Source organism: Lampris incognitus, chromosome 6 (genome assembly GCF_029633865.1).
Source record: "Lampris incognitus isolate fLamInc1 chromosome 6, fLamInc1.hap2, whole genome shotgun sequence".
Classification (NCBI taxonomy): domain Eukaryota; kingdom Metazoa; phylum Chordata; class Actinopteri; order Lampriformes; family Lampridae; genus Lampris; species Lampris incognitus.
Window position 1 is genome coordinate 6,193,951 of NC_079216.1, and position 21,294 is coordinate 6,215,244.

General features: G+C 45.8%; 1 protein-coding gene across 1 annotated transcript in view; it reads right to left on the reverse strand.

The window, feature by feature from the left end:
- Positions 1 to 21,294, reverse strand: part of si:dkey-82f1.1 (DENN domain-containing protein 2A) — an 86,977-nt gene that overhangs the window by 12,145 nt on the left and 53,538 nt on the right. The window contains exons 5-15 of the mRNA XM_056281682.1: positions 19,418 to 19,530; positions 18,316 to 18,513; positions 17,946 to 18,039; positions 16,418 to 16,468; positions 15,803 to 15,990; positions 15,144 to 15,253; positions 13,152 to 13,221; positions 12,700 to 12,777; positions 11,382 to 11,522; positions 10,644 to 10,792; positions 7 to 141 (exon numbers count right to left, since the gene is read on the reverse strand). Coding sequence (XP_056137657.1) covers positions 7 to 141; positions 10,644 to 10,792; positions 11,382 to 11,522; positions 12,700 to 12,777; positions 13,152 to 13,221; positions 15,144 to 15,253; positions 15,803 to 15,990; positions 16,418 to 16,468; positions 17,946 to 18,039; positions 18,316 to 18,513; positions 19,418 to 19,530 — 1,327 coding nt within the window. The remainder of the gene's footprint in view (positions 1 to 6; positions 142 to 10,643; positions 10,793 to 11,381; positions 11,523 to 12,699; positions 12,778 to 13,151; positions 13,222 to 15,143; positions 15,254 to 15,802; positions 15,991 to 16,417; positions 16,469 to 17,945; positions 18,040 to 18,315; positions 18,514 to 19,417; positions 19,531 to 21,294) is intronic.

Consider the following 21,294-nt stretch of genomic DNA (forward strand, 5'->3'; position numbering starts at 1 on the left):
CTGGACAGCAGGCCCACGATGAAGGGCGTGGGCGTACAGACGATGTCCAACATGGAGGGAGGGAGAACGGGGATGTAGGTGTGCTGCCAGGTGAAGGGGTAGAGGAGAGCCACTACCGCATGACAACACTGAGACAACGTGCTGGAGAGAGAGAGAGAGAGAGAGAGAGAGAGAGAGAGAGAGAGAGAGAGAGAGAGAGAGAGAGAGTGCATGGGAGGGGTAGTTAAAAATCCACTGGAGTAAAAGACATCTTGTACCAAAAAGATGTTGCAATGTTGAAGGGGAATGGTCAGTGTTTGAATGTATCCCAAGAACACATATTAGGGGTTTAAGATCCATTTTCTCTCCCACTTTCTGTTTACACAAATTCTGAATCTTTGGCTCAGTTTCTCAAAACTCCAAACCAAAAAAAATGCAAATCTCTACAAATCTCTAGCCAAACCAAACACTGCATTCAAAACTGTTTTATCTCTCTTGTTTTTTTTTCTTTGTATCAAAATGACACACACACACACACACACACACACACACACACACGCCATCATGTGAGATGTTTCTACCCACCAACAACACACTGATGTGCTCCACATCAAACACTACTGTGGATATCTCATCAGCAGGTTTATGTCTTTTGCACTGTCAGTGTTACACTGTAGCGGCTGTAAAAGACGATACAGTAATTTGTATCTACTCAAATATATATATATAAATATACATGTATATAGTATATATAAATAAACACACAAATTCGATACAGTAACAAAAACATTTGTATTTTTTCCCATAATGCAGTATTTTGGAACACTAGTTTGTTGTATGTAACACTTCACGCTTTAAAACATAACAATAACCTGGCTGCATAAGTGTGCACACCCCTAAACTAATACTTGGTTGATGCACCTTTTTTTTTGGGGGGGGGGGGGGGTTCCCCGTTTTTCTCCCCAATTGTACTTGGCTAATTACCCCACTCTTCCGAGCTGTCCTGGTCGCTGCTCCACCCCCTCGGCCGATCCGGGGAGCTGCAGACAACCATACGCCTCTTCCGATACATGTGGAGTCGCCAGCCGCTCCTTTTCACCTGACAGTGGGGAGTTTCACCAGGGGGACGTAGCGCGTGGGAGGATCACGCTATTCCCCCAAGTTCCCCCTCCCCCCCTGAACAGACGCCCCGACCGACCACAGGGGGTGCTAGTGCGGCGACCAGGACACGTACCCACATCTGGCTTCCTACCCGCAGACACGGCCAATTGTGTCTGTAGGGACGCCCGACCAAGCCGGAGAGAACACGGGGATTCGAACCGACGAGCCCCATGTTGGTAGGCAACAGAATAGACCACCACGCTACCCGGACACCCTGACTGAAGCACCTTTTGGTTTTACCATAGCACTCAGTCTATGGGTAAGAGTCTATCTGCTTGGCACACCTTGACTTGGCAATATTTTCCCAACCTTCCTTGCGAAAACGTTGTAGAGCCGTCAGAAATAGAGGGCATCCCCTGTACACAGCCCTCTTCAGGTCACCCCACAGATTTTCTATTGGATTCAGGTCTGGGCTCTGGCTGGGTTGTTTCCAAAACACCGATCTTCTTTTGGTGAAGGCATTCCTTTGTTGATTTGGATGTATGCTTTGGGTCATCGTGCCGAAAGGTGAAATTCCTCTTCAGCGTTCAGCTGGTATTTGGAGCTGTTCATTATTCCCTCCACCTTGACTAAAGCCTCAGTTCCGGCTGAAGAAAAGCAGCCCCAAAGCCTGATGCTGCCACCACCAGGCTTCACCGTGGGTATGGTGTTCCTCTGGTGATGTGCTGTGTTGTTTGTTTTTGAGCCATACGTACCTTTTGGAATTATGATCAGAAAGTTCAACCTCGGGCATCCGGGTAGCGTGGCGGTCTATTTTGTCGCCTACCAACACGTGGATCACCGGTTCAAATCCTCGTGTTACCTCCAGCTTGGTCCGGTGTCTCTACAGACACAATTGGGCGTGTTTGCGGGTGGGAAGCCGGATGTGGCTATGTGTCCTGGTCGCTGCACTAGCGCTTCCTCTGGTCGGTTGGTGCGCCTGTTCGGGGGGGGGGGGGTACTGGGGGGGAATAGCGTGATCCTCTCACACGCTACATCCTCCTGGCAAAACTCCTCACCGTCAGGTGAAAAGAAGCGGCTGGCGACTCCACATGTATCGGAGGAGACATGTGGTAGTCTGCAGCCCTCCCCGGATCGGCAGAGGGGGTGGAGCAGTTACGGGACGGCTTGGAAGAGTGGGGTAATTAGCCGGATACAACTGGGGAGATCGGGGGGGGGGGGGGGGGGGTCCAAAAAAATTTTTTTCAACCTTGGTCTCATCAGACGAGAACACATTTTTCCACATGGTTTTGGGAGACTGGATGTATAATTTTGCAAAATTTAGCCGGGCTTGGATGTTTTGTTTTGTTTTTTCGTGTGAAAAGTCTTCCATCTTGGCACCCTACCCCATAGCCCAGACAGAGGAAGAATATGGAGAATATGGGACATTGTTGTCACATATAAGGAACGACCAGGACTTGCCAGAAGTTCCTGCAACTCCTTTAATGTTGCCGTAGGCCTCTTGGCAGCCTCCCTGACCAGCTCTCTCCTCGTCTTCTCGTCAATTTTGGAGGGAAGTCCTGTTCTTGGTGATGTCTCTATTGTGTTCTAGTTTCTCCACTGGTTGATGATTGTCTTCACTGAGTTCCATGGTATATCTAACGCCTTGACATTCTTTTGCACCCCTCTCCTGATTGATACCGTTCAACAACGAGATCCCGTTCATGCTTTGTAAGCTCTTTGTGGACCATGCGTTTTGCAGCTGGCTGCAACCAAGATGCTGGGAAAATCCTACAGGAACAGCTGAACCTTATTTGGACTTAATCCCAGTCCCTTTAATTGATGGCAGGTTTACGTTAACTTCTATTGAATGAGTTTGAATGTGACTGGTTGATTCTGAACACAGCCAAACCCCCAGTTATAAAAGAGTGTGCACACGTATGCAACCAGGTTATTACAAGTTTATTTTTCACATTAAGGGTGGGAAAAGTTCTGACATGATTTATTCTGGTTTTCGTTTTTTTGTACATAACAAAAACCTGCCATTTTAACAGGGGTGTGTGGACTTTTTATATCCACTGTATATGACCTGGGTACGACATTAAACTGCAACCGTCGGGTCGTCGGCGACTAAACCGGCACCCCCCCCCACTTCAACCCTTGGGTTGTTGTGAGGAGGGTGTGTGGACACCCAGCAGGACTAAAAACAAAACCTATCAAAGGACGGATGAGTTCCTCTGTGAACCAACGGCCATCCATACCTGGAGAGGAGATAGGGACCACCAGGTATTCCCCCTACCGAAACACAATGATGACTCAACCAATGCTGAGGCATCAGCTGTGCTCCTACGACCTCCATATGCTACGGAACTGATGATGATGATGATGATGATGATATGACAATATTTTGAAAGTAGTCAGTTTAATGACAAGACGTCTAATGACAACCCTTACTGAAGGGGTTGATAACCAACACTTAGCATAACAACAGTCAGGAAAATGACAAGTCTATTGCCAGAGAAGAGTTCCTTATACGGTTATGTAGTTTCCGCACACAAGTCTATTTTCTACCACAAGGTGGCGCCAGTCAAAGAGCGCCTCAGTTTAAAACAAAAAAAAAAGTGTCCAGGGTCACTGTGTAGTTTGAAAGGAAAACTGTTCCCACACGCGACCTCTATGAAATACGAAACCATACACTAGTCTGATTATAAAGAAACGAAACACAAAGCGATGTGCTGAACGGTGTGATGGTTCTTGTCGAACGAGTTCTTCACAATTCCAGACTAATAAAAACTCCTCTAATCTACTATGCTGAAGAATGAGCTTTGTTTGTGGTGCAAATCCTTAAAAAAAGAAAAGAAAAGAAAACGGAAAAAGGCTCCTCTGCTACTGGATAATATGACCCCATTAAACTTCAGCTGACTCGCTTAAGGAATTTTTCAATAAGAAAAAAACTATAGTATTTATTTTACTAGATAGTTATTTCATCGTTTTTTCTACACTGTATACTAACGAAGCATCCTATGGTGCCTTTTTTCAATTAATGTGGCTGTCAGTATGTTGAACAATAAAAGACTGTCAATGTAAAAGAAATAAGTAGAATAAAAAAATACCCTTTCCTGCCACCAACTACAAAGTGTGGAGCACAACTCGGGCAGTCCATTAGCATTTAGTTGTAGAAGCCGCTGGAATGTTTAAAAGCATCTTTTAGAGGGCCGTGATGTAACAGTTGTAAAAAGAAGATGGAGGCAGAGATCCCACTCGCCCCACACTGGGAACTTAATGCCTCCCGGGTGTGTGCCTGGTTCCATTTAATTCATTCAAACTGTGACGAGGGAGGCCAACTTTCCTCTCTGAAATTTTGCCACGACTTGCAATTTACTTTTTGAGCCTTGGTGGGATGGATTTTGGGTGCTACTGCCTCTTCCAGCGCAGTACAGTATATGATACATGGATCCTAGGGGTAGTCCTACTCAAACCGGTACAGTAAAAAAGTCGTTATCCGGCCAAGAGTCCCAGATGGATGTAATTTGAATCACACGGGGATACTAAAGAACTGTTTCTGCACATCAATCAATCAACCTTTATCTGTGTAGCTCGTTTTGTACATTAAAATTCAGTGCAATTTGCTTTACATAACGTGAAAGCGCAAGGTAACTGCAAAACGAGGAAACGGAATAAATACGTACATAAAAGACGGAATAAAGATTTAAACCTCGATAAAATAGAGGGTAACGATTCACGTTAAACGCCATTACACGGCACATTCATTACACAGCTGTAGACAGCCTGTAGATCTGCCATGACTGATCCAGTATGAGTCATAAAGGTTTTAGTCACATGTTGTGATTCCACCTGGCAGGCTGATAAGTCTTGTGTTAGGCCTACTGACTGGTTTCCTGCCTCCACTGATGTCTTCTGTTACTGTATGCCTGATGATTACACCAGACCACATCTGGACAGCTGAATATTCAGCCCAGATGAGAAGTAGGCCTAACACACGAGTTATCAGCCTGCCAGGTGGAATCATAACATGTGGATAAAGGGCGTCCGGGTAGCGTGGCGGTCTATTCCGTTGCCTACCAACACGGAGATCGCCGGATCGAATCCCCGTGTTGCCTCTGGCTTGGTCGGGCGTCCCTACAGACACTAACTCCTCTGGTTAGTCGGGGCGCCTGTTGGGGGGGGGATAGCGTGATCCTCCCACGCGCTAGATCCCCCTGGTGAAACTCCTCACTGTCAGGTGAAAAGACGCCACATGTATGGGAGGAGGCATGTGGTAGTCTGCAGCCCTCCCCGGATCGGCAGAGGGGGTGGAGCAGAGACCGGGAAGGCTCGGAAGCGTGGGGTAATTGGCCGGATACAATTGGGGAGCAAACAAAAAAAAAAAAAAGGAAAAAAAAAGGGGGTGGAGTGAATAAAACCTTTATGACTCACACTTGATCATTATGTCAGATCTATAGACTGTCTATAGCTGTGTAATGAATGTGTCGTGTAATGTTAATGTAAATCGTTACCAAACAGACAAGGTACAATAGAAAAGAATAATAAAATAGAATAACACTGAACCAAAACAAAACCAAGTGAAAACAGACAGAACCCATACAGCAAACATATCAACCGCAGATTAACAGCTTGATAATAAAAAAGTAAAAATGGGTTATACAAGACGGGAAACGCAATTAAAAAGATGTGTTTAGAGTAAACTGGGACACACAAACAAAAGGAAACCGTAACACATGCTTAAGACCAGAGCAAGAGTTAAACGTTTTTCGGTGAATCTTGCGGGTGTGATGGCGTCAACGTGCGCATGTCAGCTGTAAAGCTGTCCTCTCCGCGTCTGTCTGGCGTCCATGACGGTTTTCCAGAGAGGGAAATGATTCCTCCCCAGGTGGCTGTATAACACAGCAGTGTGGCTTGCCCCAACATGAGTTCTGTCTGTCCGTGTGTCTGATAACTTTGCCTCCCTTCCACATCCGCCTCACACATCTCGCTGTCTACGAAGCCTCAGACTGTCGACTTCTCTTTGGTGGTCTCAACTGAGTGTATCTGAAAACGGATTTGAACTGATGCTCTCTCCTCTCATCTGGGAAACGAATCAGGATTACCAGAACCAGCACCAGCAGACACAATAACAGCTTCTTCCCCCCGCGGCTGTTGTTGCACTCCTCTACAAGTGGACCACAACCCATACTGGACTGTAAGGAACTGTCTCTATTTACTGGTATCCAGTCTCTGCACTATTAAAATATACCGTCTCTTTTGCTAGTTGACGTCCATGGTTTAATACCATACCACATTCACTTTCACCATACTTGCAACCCTGCACCTACCCAAGTGCAACAACTAACTTGGACAATCTATCCAGCACCTTTCATACATGAAATGCAGCTCGAAATGCTTTACAAGCAGAAAAAAATACAATAAAAAGGCAGTTCAAAGTTGCACATGCACTTACGCTTCAAATACACCTTAAATACTACAAATGCATTTACACTTTTCTTTTCTTGCAGCGTACATGTCATGTTATGTGAGTGTGATGTAGAACTCCTTGCGTAGCATCACAGTATTTAACAATACTGAAAACTGACTCTGATGCCAACAGATAAGCACAGTTACGAAGACCCCGACTTCCACCGCCACCAGAAAAACCACAAGTCCAAGCTGGAAAAATCTACCCCCAACAGAACTCGTTTTACCGTATTGCTCTCAGCTTTCCTATGGTGTCGGTTACAAAAATTACTGAAAGGAATAGACAAGGCATTCGCCTTTTCAGAAACAAAATAAATATTGGAGCGGTCTTGTGATTTCACTGCTTTCGGTCTGAGTATGAACTGGGAAGCATCTCAAATAAAACAAACCAGGACAATTATGAGAAACAGTCAGACAGTGGGTAGCTGTTTAGGCAGACAGGAATCAAATCCCACAAACATGTAAGTGCTTACACAACAAACAACTGAGTCATTTGTACACAGGGCACAACTTCCAAGCAACTCATAACGGATCACCGTTTGATAATCTCAGCAAGTGAGGACACAAAGAAACTCATGACAAACTGCCGCAGTAAATGAACAGCTGTCATAGCAGTCGGGAATCGAACACAGAAATATGAAATCGCTGTGTCCTGTTATGAGCTGAGAGTAAAGGACTTGTTTCGGGGGGTGGGTCAGATATGCGGAGGACATGGCAGTTATAGTTGGCAAGTTGGCCTCCTCGCTGAGTTGGTGTGCTTATCCTCCCAGCTGATCTTAAGGATCTTCCTGAGGCATCACTGTAGATATGCCTCGAGTGCCTTCAGGTGCCTGCTATATGTGGTCCAGGTTTCTCATCCATACAGTAGGGTGGGCAGCACTGCTGCTTTGTACACCAGAATTTTTGCTCTGGCCTGAACGTCGCGGTTTTAAAAAACCCTTTTTCTCAATCTTGAGAAGGCCTGGCTGGCACAACTAAGACGATGGTGTATTTCAATGTCAATGTTGGCTTTGGAAGAGAGAAGGCTGCCAAGATATGGGAACTATTCCATGTTTCGAGTCTGGCGTTGTCTACAGGATGATGGATGAGGGCAGATCAGGCATATTTCTGTTGGGTGGGGGTTGGTAGAGGATATGGGTCTTTTTTATGTTAATGGCCAAGCTGCTTGTATGCCTTTGCAAAGGCGTCCAGTATGCTCTGTAGTTCCTCTTCTACAAGGGACACGAATGCTTTATCATCGGCATACTTCAACTCAGTGATGGATGTGGTGGCGGCATTACCTTTATCACTGAATCTGTTAATGTTCAGAAGATTCCCATCAGTTCTGTATATGATTTTGACACCCTGAGGTGGATTGGGACCCATGAGGTGGAGGATGGTGACAATGAAGACACAGAACGGTTGGGGCACTGAAACAGCCTTAACTCCTGTGTGGACCTTGAAGGACTCTGTCTTGTCTCTATAACTGCTGAGTACTCTAGCTGACATATTGTCATGTAGTAGTCATAGTACTCTGATATATTTGTCAGGGAAGCCTATTTTTGACAGAACGAGCCAGAGGGCCTGGCAGTTTATGGAATCAAAAGCTTTGGTTAAGTCTACAAAGGCCATCTACAATGGTTGATTCTGTTCCTGGGCCTTTCTTGGAGTTAGCAAGCAGTAAAAATCATGTCCATGATGCCTCTGTTAGGATGAAAACCGTTCTGGGATTCTGGCAGAATTTCCTCTGATATTGGGAGGAGTCTGTTGGCTAAGATCCTAGCCAGGGCTTTCCCTGTGGTGGAAAGCAGGGAAATGCCATGGTAGTTTCCGCACTCAGCTTTGTCCCCTTTCATACAGATAGAGAATGAGTGCATCCCTAAGTTCCAATGGGATTCCCTTTTTCCCATATATATATATTTTTTTAATTTATTTTTGGTTTCTCCCCCAATTTAGTGGCCAATCGATCCCTATTTTAGATGAAACTCCCACCCTTGTACTGTCTGCGTTCGCCAACTGCACCTCTCTGGCCGGCAGTCTCGAAGGAGACGCCTCCCCACTTTCATGACAAGGCGACTCCAGGCCGAACCACTGCTTTTTCCGACACACACAGAAACGCGTTCATGTGATGAACACAAGCCGACTCCGCCCCCTCCCGAAGACAGCGTTGCCAATAATTGCTGCTTCATTGAGTCCGGCCATAGTCAGATCTGAACCCCGGTCCCCAGTGGGCAACTGCATTGACACAAAGCCGATGCTTAGACCGCTACACCACCGCGGACCTCTTTTTCCCATATTTTACAGAGCAGGGCATGGATATGTCTGAGGAGTGTAGGTCCAAATGCCCTCAGTACTTCTGATGGTATTTCATTAGGACCAGCAGCCTTGTCGATTTTCATCTTCCTGATGGCATCGTGGACTTCTCAGACTAGGTAGTGCTGCCATGTCCTCCTCTTTGGGTTGTTGAGGGAGTTGTTGGAGGGCATCCATCTCAGGGCTAGAGTCCTGGATTAAAAGGCCCTGGTAGGCCTCTTTCCACCTCTCTATTATTGACTCATCTGTTATCAGTGTGTTATCAGTGTGTTTCCATCTTTGGAGTAAATGGGGGTTAGACGGAGGTGGCTGGGGCCACATATTGCTTTAGTACATTGAGAAAGCCTCTAGTATCCCCAGGGTCTGAAAGGTGTTGGATCTCAAGGGCCTTCTTCATCCACCACTGGTTCTTCAATTCCCTGACCCAGCTTTGGATGGCTGACTTTGCTCTTGCATGGGCAGCTTGTTTATTTTGACAGTTGATGTCATTCTGACAGATGGTAAAGACTTGCCTCTTGATGTTGATTAACCGTTGGATTTCTGGGTCATTCTCATCAAACCAATCTTGGTGGTTCTTCATCTTATGTCCAAGAGTGGTTTTACAGGTGCCAGTGATTGCAGTCCTTAGCATGTCCCAGTGGCTTTCAATATCATCTGGATACTGCTTGGTTATTGTTGTACTGAGCATGGTCTGGAACTCTTGACGACAGGAGGTATCAGTAAGTCATTCGAGATTGAGCTTTGGGCAGCTCTGCTTTTTGTGCACCCTTCTTTTCTGGTGAAAATGGATGAACAGGGTGGAGTGGATAAGACGGTAGTCAGTCCAGCAGTTATCTGTACTGATTATCACTCATTTGTTAGGTACTTCACATCGGTCTTTTTGACGTATGATAATGTAGTCAATGAAGTGCCAAATGTTAGAACAGGGGTGCCTCCAGCTTGTTTGAAATTTGTTCTTCTGGCAGCAGTGTGTTGGTGGTGGTTAGCCTGTGTTCTGAGCATGTTGTTAACAGCAGGCTGGGATTGGAGTTTGTGTTTCCAACTCCATCCTTGCCAATTATGCCTCTACATGATGTAATTTCGCCCCACTCTGGTATTGAAATCTCCAAGCAGGATTAGTGTAACCTCCTTGGAGACTTTGGTGAGAACATTGTCCAGGTCATCATAGAAGGTCTCCTTTACTTCATCTTGTGAGTCAAGTGTTGGAGCTTATGACAGTGATGCTTTGTTTATTTACAAGTGCCCTTTGTATTGTAATCAGGCATTCATTGATGCCCAGAGGAAGCTCAGCAAGGTGGCAAATGAGAATATTTTTGATGGCAAAGCAGACACCGTGGATCCTCGGCTCATCAGCTGCTTTTCCTGCCCAGAAGAAAGTGTAACCACCCTTCCCCTCTTTCAGCTACCCTTGGTTGGCCAATCAGATTTCAAAGAGTGCGGCAATATCAATCCGGAATCTTCTCAGCAAACGCGCATCAACAGCATCAGATGTTCGTGCTCCATTGTCTTTCTATGGAGTAGACAGGCTCTCGACCCCCCACCCACTCAATTATTTCTCAGCAGAGCTACACGAATCACGTAGGTGACCGATTTTGGATTCAAATGGCAAATTTCACCAAAAGGTGACAAGTTTGCATGCCTGTATCATATCATACGTTGCACCAAAGCTTTGCTCACTTCTTAGTAGGGTGTTGGACATCGGGAAAAATTGCGAAGTGCTGACTGTTGGATCACTGTGTCAATCACTGTTCTACAACAAGTCAATTATCTCCTTCCTCCCCTCACCCAGAATTCCTTACTACAGCACAGCTGACACCAACCTCAGTTTGTCGGCAGTAAAGATGACCCTGCGCTCCAGGAGCAGGGAGGCAAACACCCTCAGAAGAAGGCGCAGACTCAGTGAGGAGAAGAGACACTCAAAGTCCACGTGCTCCAGACGGGAGTCTGATGGCCGACACAGCTCTATGACCTGGAGTTGGATGGGGGGGGGACTGACTATTAGTGGCTTAATTTACATATGCATTCACATAAATGTTTCTGTTTGGTGATCTAGTTTGATTCAATTCAATCTGGGATATATTATGAAAATGTGATTTCATTCATCCACAATACCTGGTTAATTAAATTTAGGGTCACAGGCGGCTGGAGCCTTTCCCAGCATGCACTGGGTGGAATACAGGGAGAAACCCCGGATAGGTTACCAGTTCATCAATAGGGCCCACACACTATCACGCACACACTATTCATACCTATGGGCAATTTAGGAACTCTAATCCACTTAAAGGAATGGTACACTCAACGAAGATGTACAACAGGATGTACTACAATATGTACAACATGAATAGTGAGTATAAATAGTTATATACTTCAAAAATTAAAAACTATTCCTTTAATGTGCATGCCTTTGGACTGTGGAAGGAAACCTGAAAACTTGTAGGAAACCAACACGAACACGGGAAGAACTTACAAATGCCACATCAAAGGACTGGGATGAAACCAGTACCATCTCATTGTGAGACAACAGTGCTATTGTAAACACTAAGCTAGTGCTCCCCCACCTCTGTCCCAGAACCGGGTAGAAAGTTCTTGACGGTGATGGTTCTCCCCGGGGCAGGGAAGGGCGCCTCCATGATGCCCCTCATGAAGGGCTGCACCAGGGCGGGAGAGATGGCCCTTCTCTTCTCCACCTCATCCAGGATCTGGAGAGAGAAAGAGAGAGAAGGCCAGGTGAGAAGATGGTAAGAGAGGTTAGTTTGAACAGGGACCACCACAACAAGTCCTCTATGAGTAAAGATGCAAACGGGCCATGTGGCTAACTGATGGCGTCAGACTCTGTTAATGCCTCCTTACAACCCCCCTCCATCTTTAACAATCTAATTTCTGCTAATTTTCTTCATAGACACTTGGAAATGGTGTAGTGTTTAGTTATGAATCCGGGAAGGTAATATAATAATTAAAATGTGTTTTTAGATGTCTGCATCTATACGCAGAATCACAGTAACAGTATAATAATAGATAAATTGCACCAGATGAAACTAAGACACATTGTGGAATTGCATGAAAAGAAGAAAGAATGGCATTATTATTGGCAGGACTGGCCACGGAAAAAATCAGTTATTGAATATTGGCAAAAGTTTGCATATCATGGATCCTTAATCTCTACTGTATAACCCTGCATGTTCAGTTAACTGTAGTCTCTATACATGTATGTGTGCACATCACACAGATGTTAATGTGCATATGTGAATCAGAAAGCTCATTACAGGGAACGGTTCCGCTACAGAAACCACATCAGCTGCAGTTCACATGTGCCTCTCTGTACTGAGGCCAGGCCTATATGGCCCAGTGGGAAGGCGTGGGTGGAGCCCGGCTGGTGCCTTTGGTGGCAGCAACCAGCTCTCTTAATGTGAGGTCCGTTCCCACTCTTTCAGTGGGATGCTGCTGTGTTGAATTGTGCACATCTGCCTATGTGTGTGTGTGTGTGTGTATGTCTGTCGGTTTTGGGAAATTTCTCAATTATGTACAGTTTTGGCTGTTTTTATGTGTGTGTGTATGTATGTGTGTGTGTGTGTGTTATTGTGCCTGTCCATGTTTGTGTATGTGTGTGTGGATTTGAATGTCTGTATACGTGTGTACATGTTTGTGTGGATTTGAACAGCTTGTGGTTGTGTGTGTGTCTTTGTGCCTATCCATGTTTGTGTGTGTGTGTGTGTGTGTGTGTGTGTGTGGATTTGACAGCCTGTGTGTGTGTGTGTGTGTGTGTGTGTGTGTGTGTGTGTGTGTGTGTGTGTGTGTGTGTGTGTGTGACTGTGCTACATGCCCGAGTGAGTGTGTGTGTGTGTGTGTGTGTGTGTGGTGGTACTTTATTCTAACTACCTTGGAGAAGAGGTCGAAGCAGCCCAGCCGGCTAACAATGCAGTAGACTTCAGGAAGTCTCCTTCCTTTACCACTGGGCTGTGAACAGCCGGCAGGAAACAGACAGACAGGCAGACAGACAGCTTCAGAACAACAGCACATCACAAGACTGCTCACCCAAACACCACCCCAGGATTAAACCACTGGAGCAAAACAAAGCCAGCATCTTTCAGGGTGCCATGAAGGCACGGTTTACAAAGAGAAAAAAAAAAGACTTTTTTTTCATCGAGTACAACGAGACAAACTGAAAACCTGACTTGTGACTCGACTCAAGAAAACAGCTGAATACAAGCTGAGGAAGAAAATGTAAATTAATGAGCTAAAGAAAAACGATCATTCATACTAAACCCAGAATTAAGTATTCTGTGGTCTGTCAGATGAACAAAACATCCACCGCCATTTTCTTAACCTACCAGCAGTCGCCGACAGTAGCCAAACCGCCGACTCCCGTCTTCGCCGGTCAGAACAAACGAGAACGTCTCACTATCAGAAAAACATCATCAAAAAAAAAAAGCAACAACAACAGATTAACAAGGTGGACTGGAAGCTATGTGATGCTGTAAAACCACTAAGATTTAGCCCGGGCCTGTTTGAAGCCTCACCAAACTCGTTTCTGGACCGGATCGGTTGCGTCAGTTGTGTGTCGGTCCTGTATTTGTCACGCATTAACTACGTCAGAATCTACACCACAACAATGCAACAGGTCCCACCACACATACTAGCTTTTAGCTACTGAGAACTTAGCATTAAGAAATTTAGTTGTTTAATTCTTACAGAATTACCAACTAGGAGGCGTGGTAGTTGTTGGGAGTTAGCTAGCTTGCTAATGGAGAACACCACTGGACCTAGCTTAAACGACAACAAACATAACAATGGCCGACTTTGAATGCTTGGGACTGTTATTTAATTAATTATTTGTTGTTGGGGGTTTTTTTTGGCCCTTTTTCTCTTCAACTGTATCCAGCCAATTACCCCACTCTTCCGAGCCGTCCCGGTCTCTGCTCCACCCCATCTGCTGATCCAGGGAGGACTGCAGACTACCACATGCCTCCTCCCATACATGTGGAGTCACCAGCCGCTTTTCACCCGACAGAGAGGAGTTTCACCAGGGGGGGCGTAGCACGTGGGAGGATCATGCCATTCTCCCCAGTCCCCCCCCCGAACAGGTGCCCCGACCGACCAGCGGAGGCGCTAGTGCAGCGACCAGGACACATACCCACATCCAGCTTCCCGCCCGCAGACACAGCCATTGTGTCTGTAGGGACGCCCAACCAAACCGGAGGTAACACGGGGATTCGAACCGCCAATCCCCGTGTTGGTATGCAACGGAATAGACTGCCACGCCATCCAGACACCGCGGGGCTTATTATTTTAGCCAGGGGAAACATTTATCGTGGTTTTATGTGATTCCGGTTTCATCCTCTTTATTCAGTGAGTTAATGCTGGAGTGGAGGGACACGGTTTCTGGGGGCAGGTGTGCTGTTCCATATTTCCAGGTGTGAACAGGTTTTGTGTGGCTGCCTGCTGTGATATTTGCCGAGTACCAGATTTACTCATTACTGGGGCCTTATTAGCGACGGCGTTCCTTTCAGCTGAGCAGCCCAAATTAGTAAATAACTAGTTTACAACTTACTAGTTGATACCAAAACCCTAGTAAGAACTTTATACACAACTTTTGTGATAGATTTTGGCGCAACCCTGTCCTAGACTTTTGTGGCCAACTAGGTGTTTATGGAAACAATAGCTGGCCTTTTTTTTTTTTTTACTTTTGAAAGGCAGACCCTCAAGCCAGACTTTTACTTCACAAATACCCCCATAAAGGCTCCTTAGCTTGACTTGGCAGGTATTTATTTACCAGAGGGGACTCCCGCATGGGGGGCGGTTCAACGCTCGACTCTTGCAGGTGTGTTTTTTGGGGGTGGGGGGGGGGCGAGCTCGGCTTTCGCCAACAGCATTCCTCACCCTTCGAACATTTACGGCGAGGGGTAATTATTAGCCGTCATCCTCGAGACACACATCATCACTCCGCAGAACAATGCGGGCCTTGAGAGGCGAAGTACTGGGTCACAAAGAGCAATTTCAAACAGCACACAAAGGGTGGCGGGCTCTGAAATAATAAACCAGATGTAAGGCCCCAAAATCCACACAGCTCCTTCGCTGTAATCTCTTTTTCATTTTCAGTGTCACGGAGCTAAAGACAGCGTGATTGTTTTTATGAGCTAAAAGGAGGTATTTGTAAACTTCCATCTTTGGCTCATTGCGTTCTTGCTAACGACCTGTTCCCGTGGTTAATAATGCAGCTAAAAGCACGGCTAATCGCACACCATAATGGAAGATTCCTACATCCATGTTTTTTTTTTCTTCCTCTGCTTTTTAAAATGTTTTTCAGTCCGTCTCCCACCGACCTGGGGAAGTTGTCGACGGGCGCCCAGTCTTTGGCGTCGGGGAAACAGAACTGAGGGATGACCTTCAGCTGGTCCTCGGCCTCCCGCATGAACTTGAAGCCCCTTTCCAGCTAAGGAACAAATAAAAGAACATTTAATTCCGGTTAAATCAATTCCATTCAATTTAACTCAACACTACCTGATGGGTCCCTGGCAGGCAGCGTTTGACACTTAAAAATGCCCCGCCACGAAGAATCGCAGTGTTTGTTGGGTTTTAATATGATTATTATGCAACGCGGCATGCAAGAGGGGGGAAAAAAAGCTCTTCACATATTCTTTTTATTTGTAAGGACCTTTTTTATGCTCCCTCTGGTAGAATGGCAGAACACAACAAAAAAACGAGAGCAGCAATGTCATCTGGTTGAGATTTTGGATGTGTGTTCTCTGGTTTCTAGTTGTGATTTTGATATGACAGAGTTCATAAAGTAAAACGTGTGCATAGCTTTTTAACATTCAGAGACGATCAGTGAGATGGTAATTAACCTTTATAAGCTGTCTGCTGGTCTTAACAATTGTGTAACAGCTTATAAGTGCCTTATTACTCAGTTATTAATCACTATTTACAGCTGCTCATCATACGGTGTCCGCAACGTTTCTGTTTTTTCTATTCTTCCTTTTACCTTGAGGGGGAACTGCTGCGTGACTTCAGGAAGGTACGGGACACCGGCCTTGGTCTTGTGGAGAGCAACCACGATGAAATACTCGAAGAGCTTCCTCTCCGGCAGGTCCATCAGATCCCTCTCCAGGGTCCGGTACCGCCCCGTCTGCCGCAGCATGGACTGGACCGACACCAGGCGCTGGCTATGAGCTGTGACAGAGACATGAACACACACACATATAGTGTACACAACATATGTGCACATACAGGCATGCACACAAACAAACATGCAGTGCTGACACAAACAGGCACCAACGCACACAAGGCACATAAAACCATGTGTACAGACATGTAAATGTATATATACAAATACACATGTTCATGTATTCATGCCCCCCCCCACACACACACAAACACAAGTCACTGGGAGGGTACTTTGTATGGCACACTTGGCAGGAGATCCCAAATTTGTCACATTAAAGACCCACAGACTGACAGACTTATAATGGACTAGTACAGAAAAAACTGGGTCCCATGTGGTCCGGGACCCTGTTTTAGACATCACTGTTGTACATATTCATTCTCGCTGTGTATTTTTTGCAATTTTTTTTTTTGTCTTTAACTTTTCTGATCTCACCTTTTAGTTTCTCCTCCGTGTCGCTCTCTGACTCACTGTTCTCATCCGTCACTGTATCAAAGGAAGAACGGGGTAAAAAAAAAAAAAAAAAGAAGAAGAAAGCAAACAGGAAAACAGAGTGAATGCCATGCAAATACAGATCACAAACAGCTCTGGGCGGGAGGGATTTCTCTTTGCATTCTCCCCAGACCATACTGGCGTTTCATAAGGCCGCTCAACACGAGCCAGCCCCCTGAAAAATGGGTCAATCGCAGCTGACCCCAAAATGTAAACTCACCCATAAAGCTATAAGTGAATGCATATGTGGAGGCATTGTTCTGTTTTAGGAGATACTGGACTTACATGAGGCCATTCTGGCAATTTTTTCTCTGTATTGTTGTGCAGGAAATGAGAGGAAGAAAGGAGGCAGAGGTCGTTGGGTGGAAGAGAAGAAATGGCATGATGAATAAGAAGTTGGGAAAACTATTAAGTCAAAAATGCAGTAAAAAAAAAACTATTTGGCTTTTTTTTTTTGCATCCCCCCCTCCTTTTCTCCCCAATTGTAACCAACCAGTTGCCCCCCCCACTGGTCACTGCCCCACCCCCTCTGTCGATCCGGGGAGAGGTGCAGACTACCACATGCCTCCTCCGATACATGTGGAGTCGCCAGCCACTTCTTTTCACCTGACAGTGGGGAGTTTCACCAGGGGGACGTAGCGCGTGGCAGGATCACGCTATCCTCCCCCCCCCCCCCGACTGACCACAGGAAGTGCTCGTGCAGCGACCGGGACACATACCCACATCCGGCTTCCGACCTGCAGACACGGCCAATTGTGTCTGTAGGGACGCCCGACCAAGCCGGAGGTAACACGGGGATTCGAACTGGCGATCTCCGTGTTGGTAGACAACGGAATAGACTGCCACGCTACCCAGACGCCCTTGGCTTTTATTTTTTACATGTTAATAATGGCTTTCAGTATTGGATTTTAGCCTTGGGTAAAATCTCTGATACCAACACTCATTTTAGGCTGGTATCGGCCTGACATCCAGTGCCATTATGGGTATCAGTGCATCCATAAACTACATCGCAGTACTGCTATACAAGGTAGTAAGTAGTACATGTGCTACACTGTAATCAGATCATAACTAAGGGTGTATCTTAGGTCATCAAGAACTGGTGAAAAGGACAACCAAAGTACAAATAGACATACACTGTCACTTATCAATATGTCAGTATAAAAGACATATCGTCACAAGAGCATAAAATGTCAAGTGCAGGTAAGAGGAGGGTGCAATAGTAGACACCAATAATAATGGTGTAAATAAAAAGTAAGTGAAAGTATAATGCTATAGTAACAGCAAGTAAGTCTGTAGTCTGCAGCTCTGATAGAAAACAAGAGTTTTTCCACCATTTTGGGGGCAGGTAAGAGTCGGGACCTGGAGTTTTATACTTCAGTAGAGGAGACAGGTAGTAAATCCTACCAGAGGTTGAACAAGAGTGTTGGTGTTAATATGGGTTTCTTTATTTCCAGAGGTTTTGACTCCTCACCTCTCCCTGAGCAGGACTCTGTGGACTGAGAGACCCTCTTCATGCGTTTCTTCCCTCTCCGGGCCTCAAAGATGGCATTGATTTTCAGCACCATCTGTAGGAGGTAGGTAAAGAGAGACAAAAATAGTCCATATTTGTCCATAAAGAAAAGTCCACCAAACCGTCACAAGATCATTTCAATCAGTGCAGCTTCTGGTAGGCCCACTTCACAGAGGAAACATCTGGGTTAAGATTTCTCCCCTGAACAGCAGCATGAGTGGACCAGTCCAGAACATCCCTGAATGGAGGGCTGAACCATAAATCAAAGACACAGTGGTGTTTATTTTCTACTTTTGTTTTTGTTCTTTCTTTCTCTCAGGCCACCTCACACCTTTGGGGTTTTTCTCCGTCTGCGGTTGTAAGGGTCTCCGGAGAGACAGGGGGTGTCGTCCGGGCTGCTGGGTGTGGAGGGGGGGCTGATACGAGAAGGCGAGGGGACACCCATGTCCCGGCCTGTCTTGCGAAGCTCCAGGAGCTTGAAGCTGCGACGTTCCGAGTTCTGACGAAAGAAGCCGGACTTGGAGGTGAGCTGGCAAGGACAGATAAAAAAAGAGAGATCCACGACATGATCAATACTCATGTAAAACAGTCAATTTAAACTTTGTGATCCTGTCAGTAATGCACTTCCATAGATAGACAGATTGTTAATCGTCCACTCGAGGAAATTCGTTGTTGTAGCCCATACATCAAAACATTACATCTATAAAGGATATAAAGGGGTGTAGCCGTAGAGGACAGTGATGGAGGAGTTCATCTATAAAGGACATAAAGGGGTATAGATGTAGAGGACAGTGATGGCAGTGTCCATGTATAAAGGACATAAAGGGGTATAGATGTAGAGGATAGTGATGGAGGTGTCCATGTATAAAGGATATAAAGGGGAGTAGATGTAGAGGACAGTGATGAAGGTGTCCATGTATAAAGGATATAAAGGTGTATAGATGTAGAGGACAGTGATGGAGGTGTCCATGTATAAAGGATATAAAGGTGTATAGATGTAGAGGACAGTGATGGAGGTGTCCATGTATAAAGGATATAAAGGGGTATAGATGTAGAGGACAGTGATGGAGGTGTCCATGTATAAAGGATATAAAGGGGTGTAGATGTAGGGACAGTGATGGTGGTGTGGGTAGAATAAAGGTGGTAGTCTTGTCTCTCACGTTTCCCCAGAGAGTTTAGTTGTTCAACGCCGGTGTGTCGTCTTTCTACTCGCCTCATATTTCATTGATCTCTTGGTGATGGATGTGGTTTGGTGGACATCCTTGAGAAAGTACGCTGCACTTCTGACAGAAGCTGTTGCAATCCTATTTTAAGCTTTATATGAATGAATCCCCTTGCACCTTGCTCCTGCTGTTGTGCCATCCTGCCCATGAGTTTTTAACTACACTTTTTGGGCTATTTAGCATTTGGATCATGTAAAATTCTGATTGTACCTTGGTTGGGGTGTCGGGGAAAGGAGATGAAGGGACGGGTGAGAGACATTTGCTTCCGAGGCAACTTCTCTCCAGCTCTATATCTTCATATGGGTTCTCCTTGGACGGAGGATCTGCAGAGGGGGGAAAAAAATCTCACATCATTAACCAAAATCTCAATAACAACACAAATAGCCCTGCGATGCAAGCTTATGCAACAGCGGATTAGGTATTCTTTCCATATCAGTTATGTCTCTGACATGTCGTCGCATTTTGCCAGAATCGTCCCGCTCCAGATGTGCAGAGAGCTGCCAGCAGCCGTACGCTAGCACAGATCATATTTCACTGTGATAAGCTTTTACCGCCGCCGCTAGCACAGCTAACGCTACCTGAAACTCTGTAAGCCTCAGTCCTCCTGCACGCAAAGAACGGAGGAGTCCCTTTTTTCAAGGCCTCCATCTCCCTCTCTCTCTGTCTCAATTTTTCTCTGTCTCTTCATCTCTCTTTCTTTTCTCTCTGTCTGTCTTTCTACTCTTTACACCCATCAATCCATCCACCAGATGTGACCCGTACGAGTCGGAGGAGGCAGGGCGACAGACAGGGACGTTCAGTTCCCGTCTGTCTCTCCGTCTGAAGGAAAATATAACGGCTCCGTCTGCTGTCTCTGCTGGCTGCGAGTAACACGTCTTGTGTCTGTGGTGTATGTGTGTGTATTTGTGTGAGGCTGGAACACACAGGTTGAGCACAAGTGAACACAATAGAACAGAGTAGAACTTTACTGTGGTGGAAATTTGGCTTTCTTTTTCTCATCTCAGATAAACACCAACATTAAAAGCAGTACAAACCAGTTAAAAACCTCATCAAAAGCATGAACGCAGTAAACAACACTATCAGACACACATCCATAACACATATACAGGATAGTTTGTGTGGTTTTGTTTAGTAAGCTCAGTGCGCTAGCGAGAAAGGGTCTCATACAGAGGGTCTTTTGGCTGTCAGCCGGAAGGGAGCACCCCAATTTTGAAGGGGCGTCTGATGTCATTCACTACAGCCTCTTTATTGCAAATTTCTCATCATCCATCCATCCATTATCTTAACTCCTTAGCCTGCTCTCAGGGTGGCGGGGATGCTGGAGCCTATCCCAGCAGTCATTGGGTGGCAGGCGGGGAGAAACCCTGGACAGGCCGCTAGATCATCACAGGGCTGACACACACACACACACACACACACACACACACACACACACACACACACACACACACACACACACACACACACACACACACACCTAGGGACAATTTAGTACGGCCGATTCACCTGACCTACATGTCTTTGGACTGTGGGAGGAAACCGGAGCCCCCGGAGGAAACCCACGCAGACACGGGGAGAACATGCAAACTCCACACAGAGGACGACCCGGGACAACCCCCAAGGTTGGACTACCCCGGGGCTCGAACCCAGGACCTTCCTGCTGTGAGGTGACTGCACTAACCACTGCGCCACCGTGCCGCCCCGACATAATGTACAGTGTATATAAAATAATTTCTTAGACAGTAATCACAATATATGATCCACAAATTAAAACACAACATACAAGTCACTGAAATGGATATAAATAGAATCCAATAAATATACCCTATTCCATCTGTCCTTCCATCTACAGGAAGTAGCAGCCTATGTCCTACCTATTCCATCTCTCCTTTAAACAACAATTGGAGTTGGGATAGGCCCCAGCATCCCGCGACCCTGAGAGCAGGATAAGCGGTTTGGATAACGGATGGATGGATGGCTAAACAAATGTACATTGTTCAATCTGTACGGCTAAGATATAAAAGATAAGATATAAGAAAAAAGAAGACTATAAAAAAAAGAGATAAGTTGTACGGCTTTGTTATCCT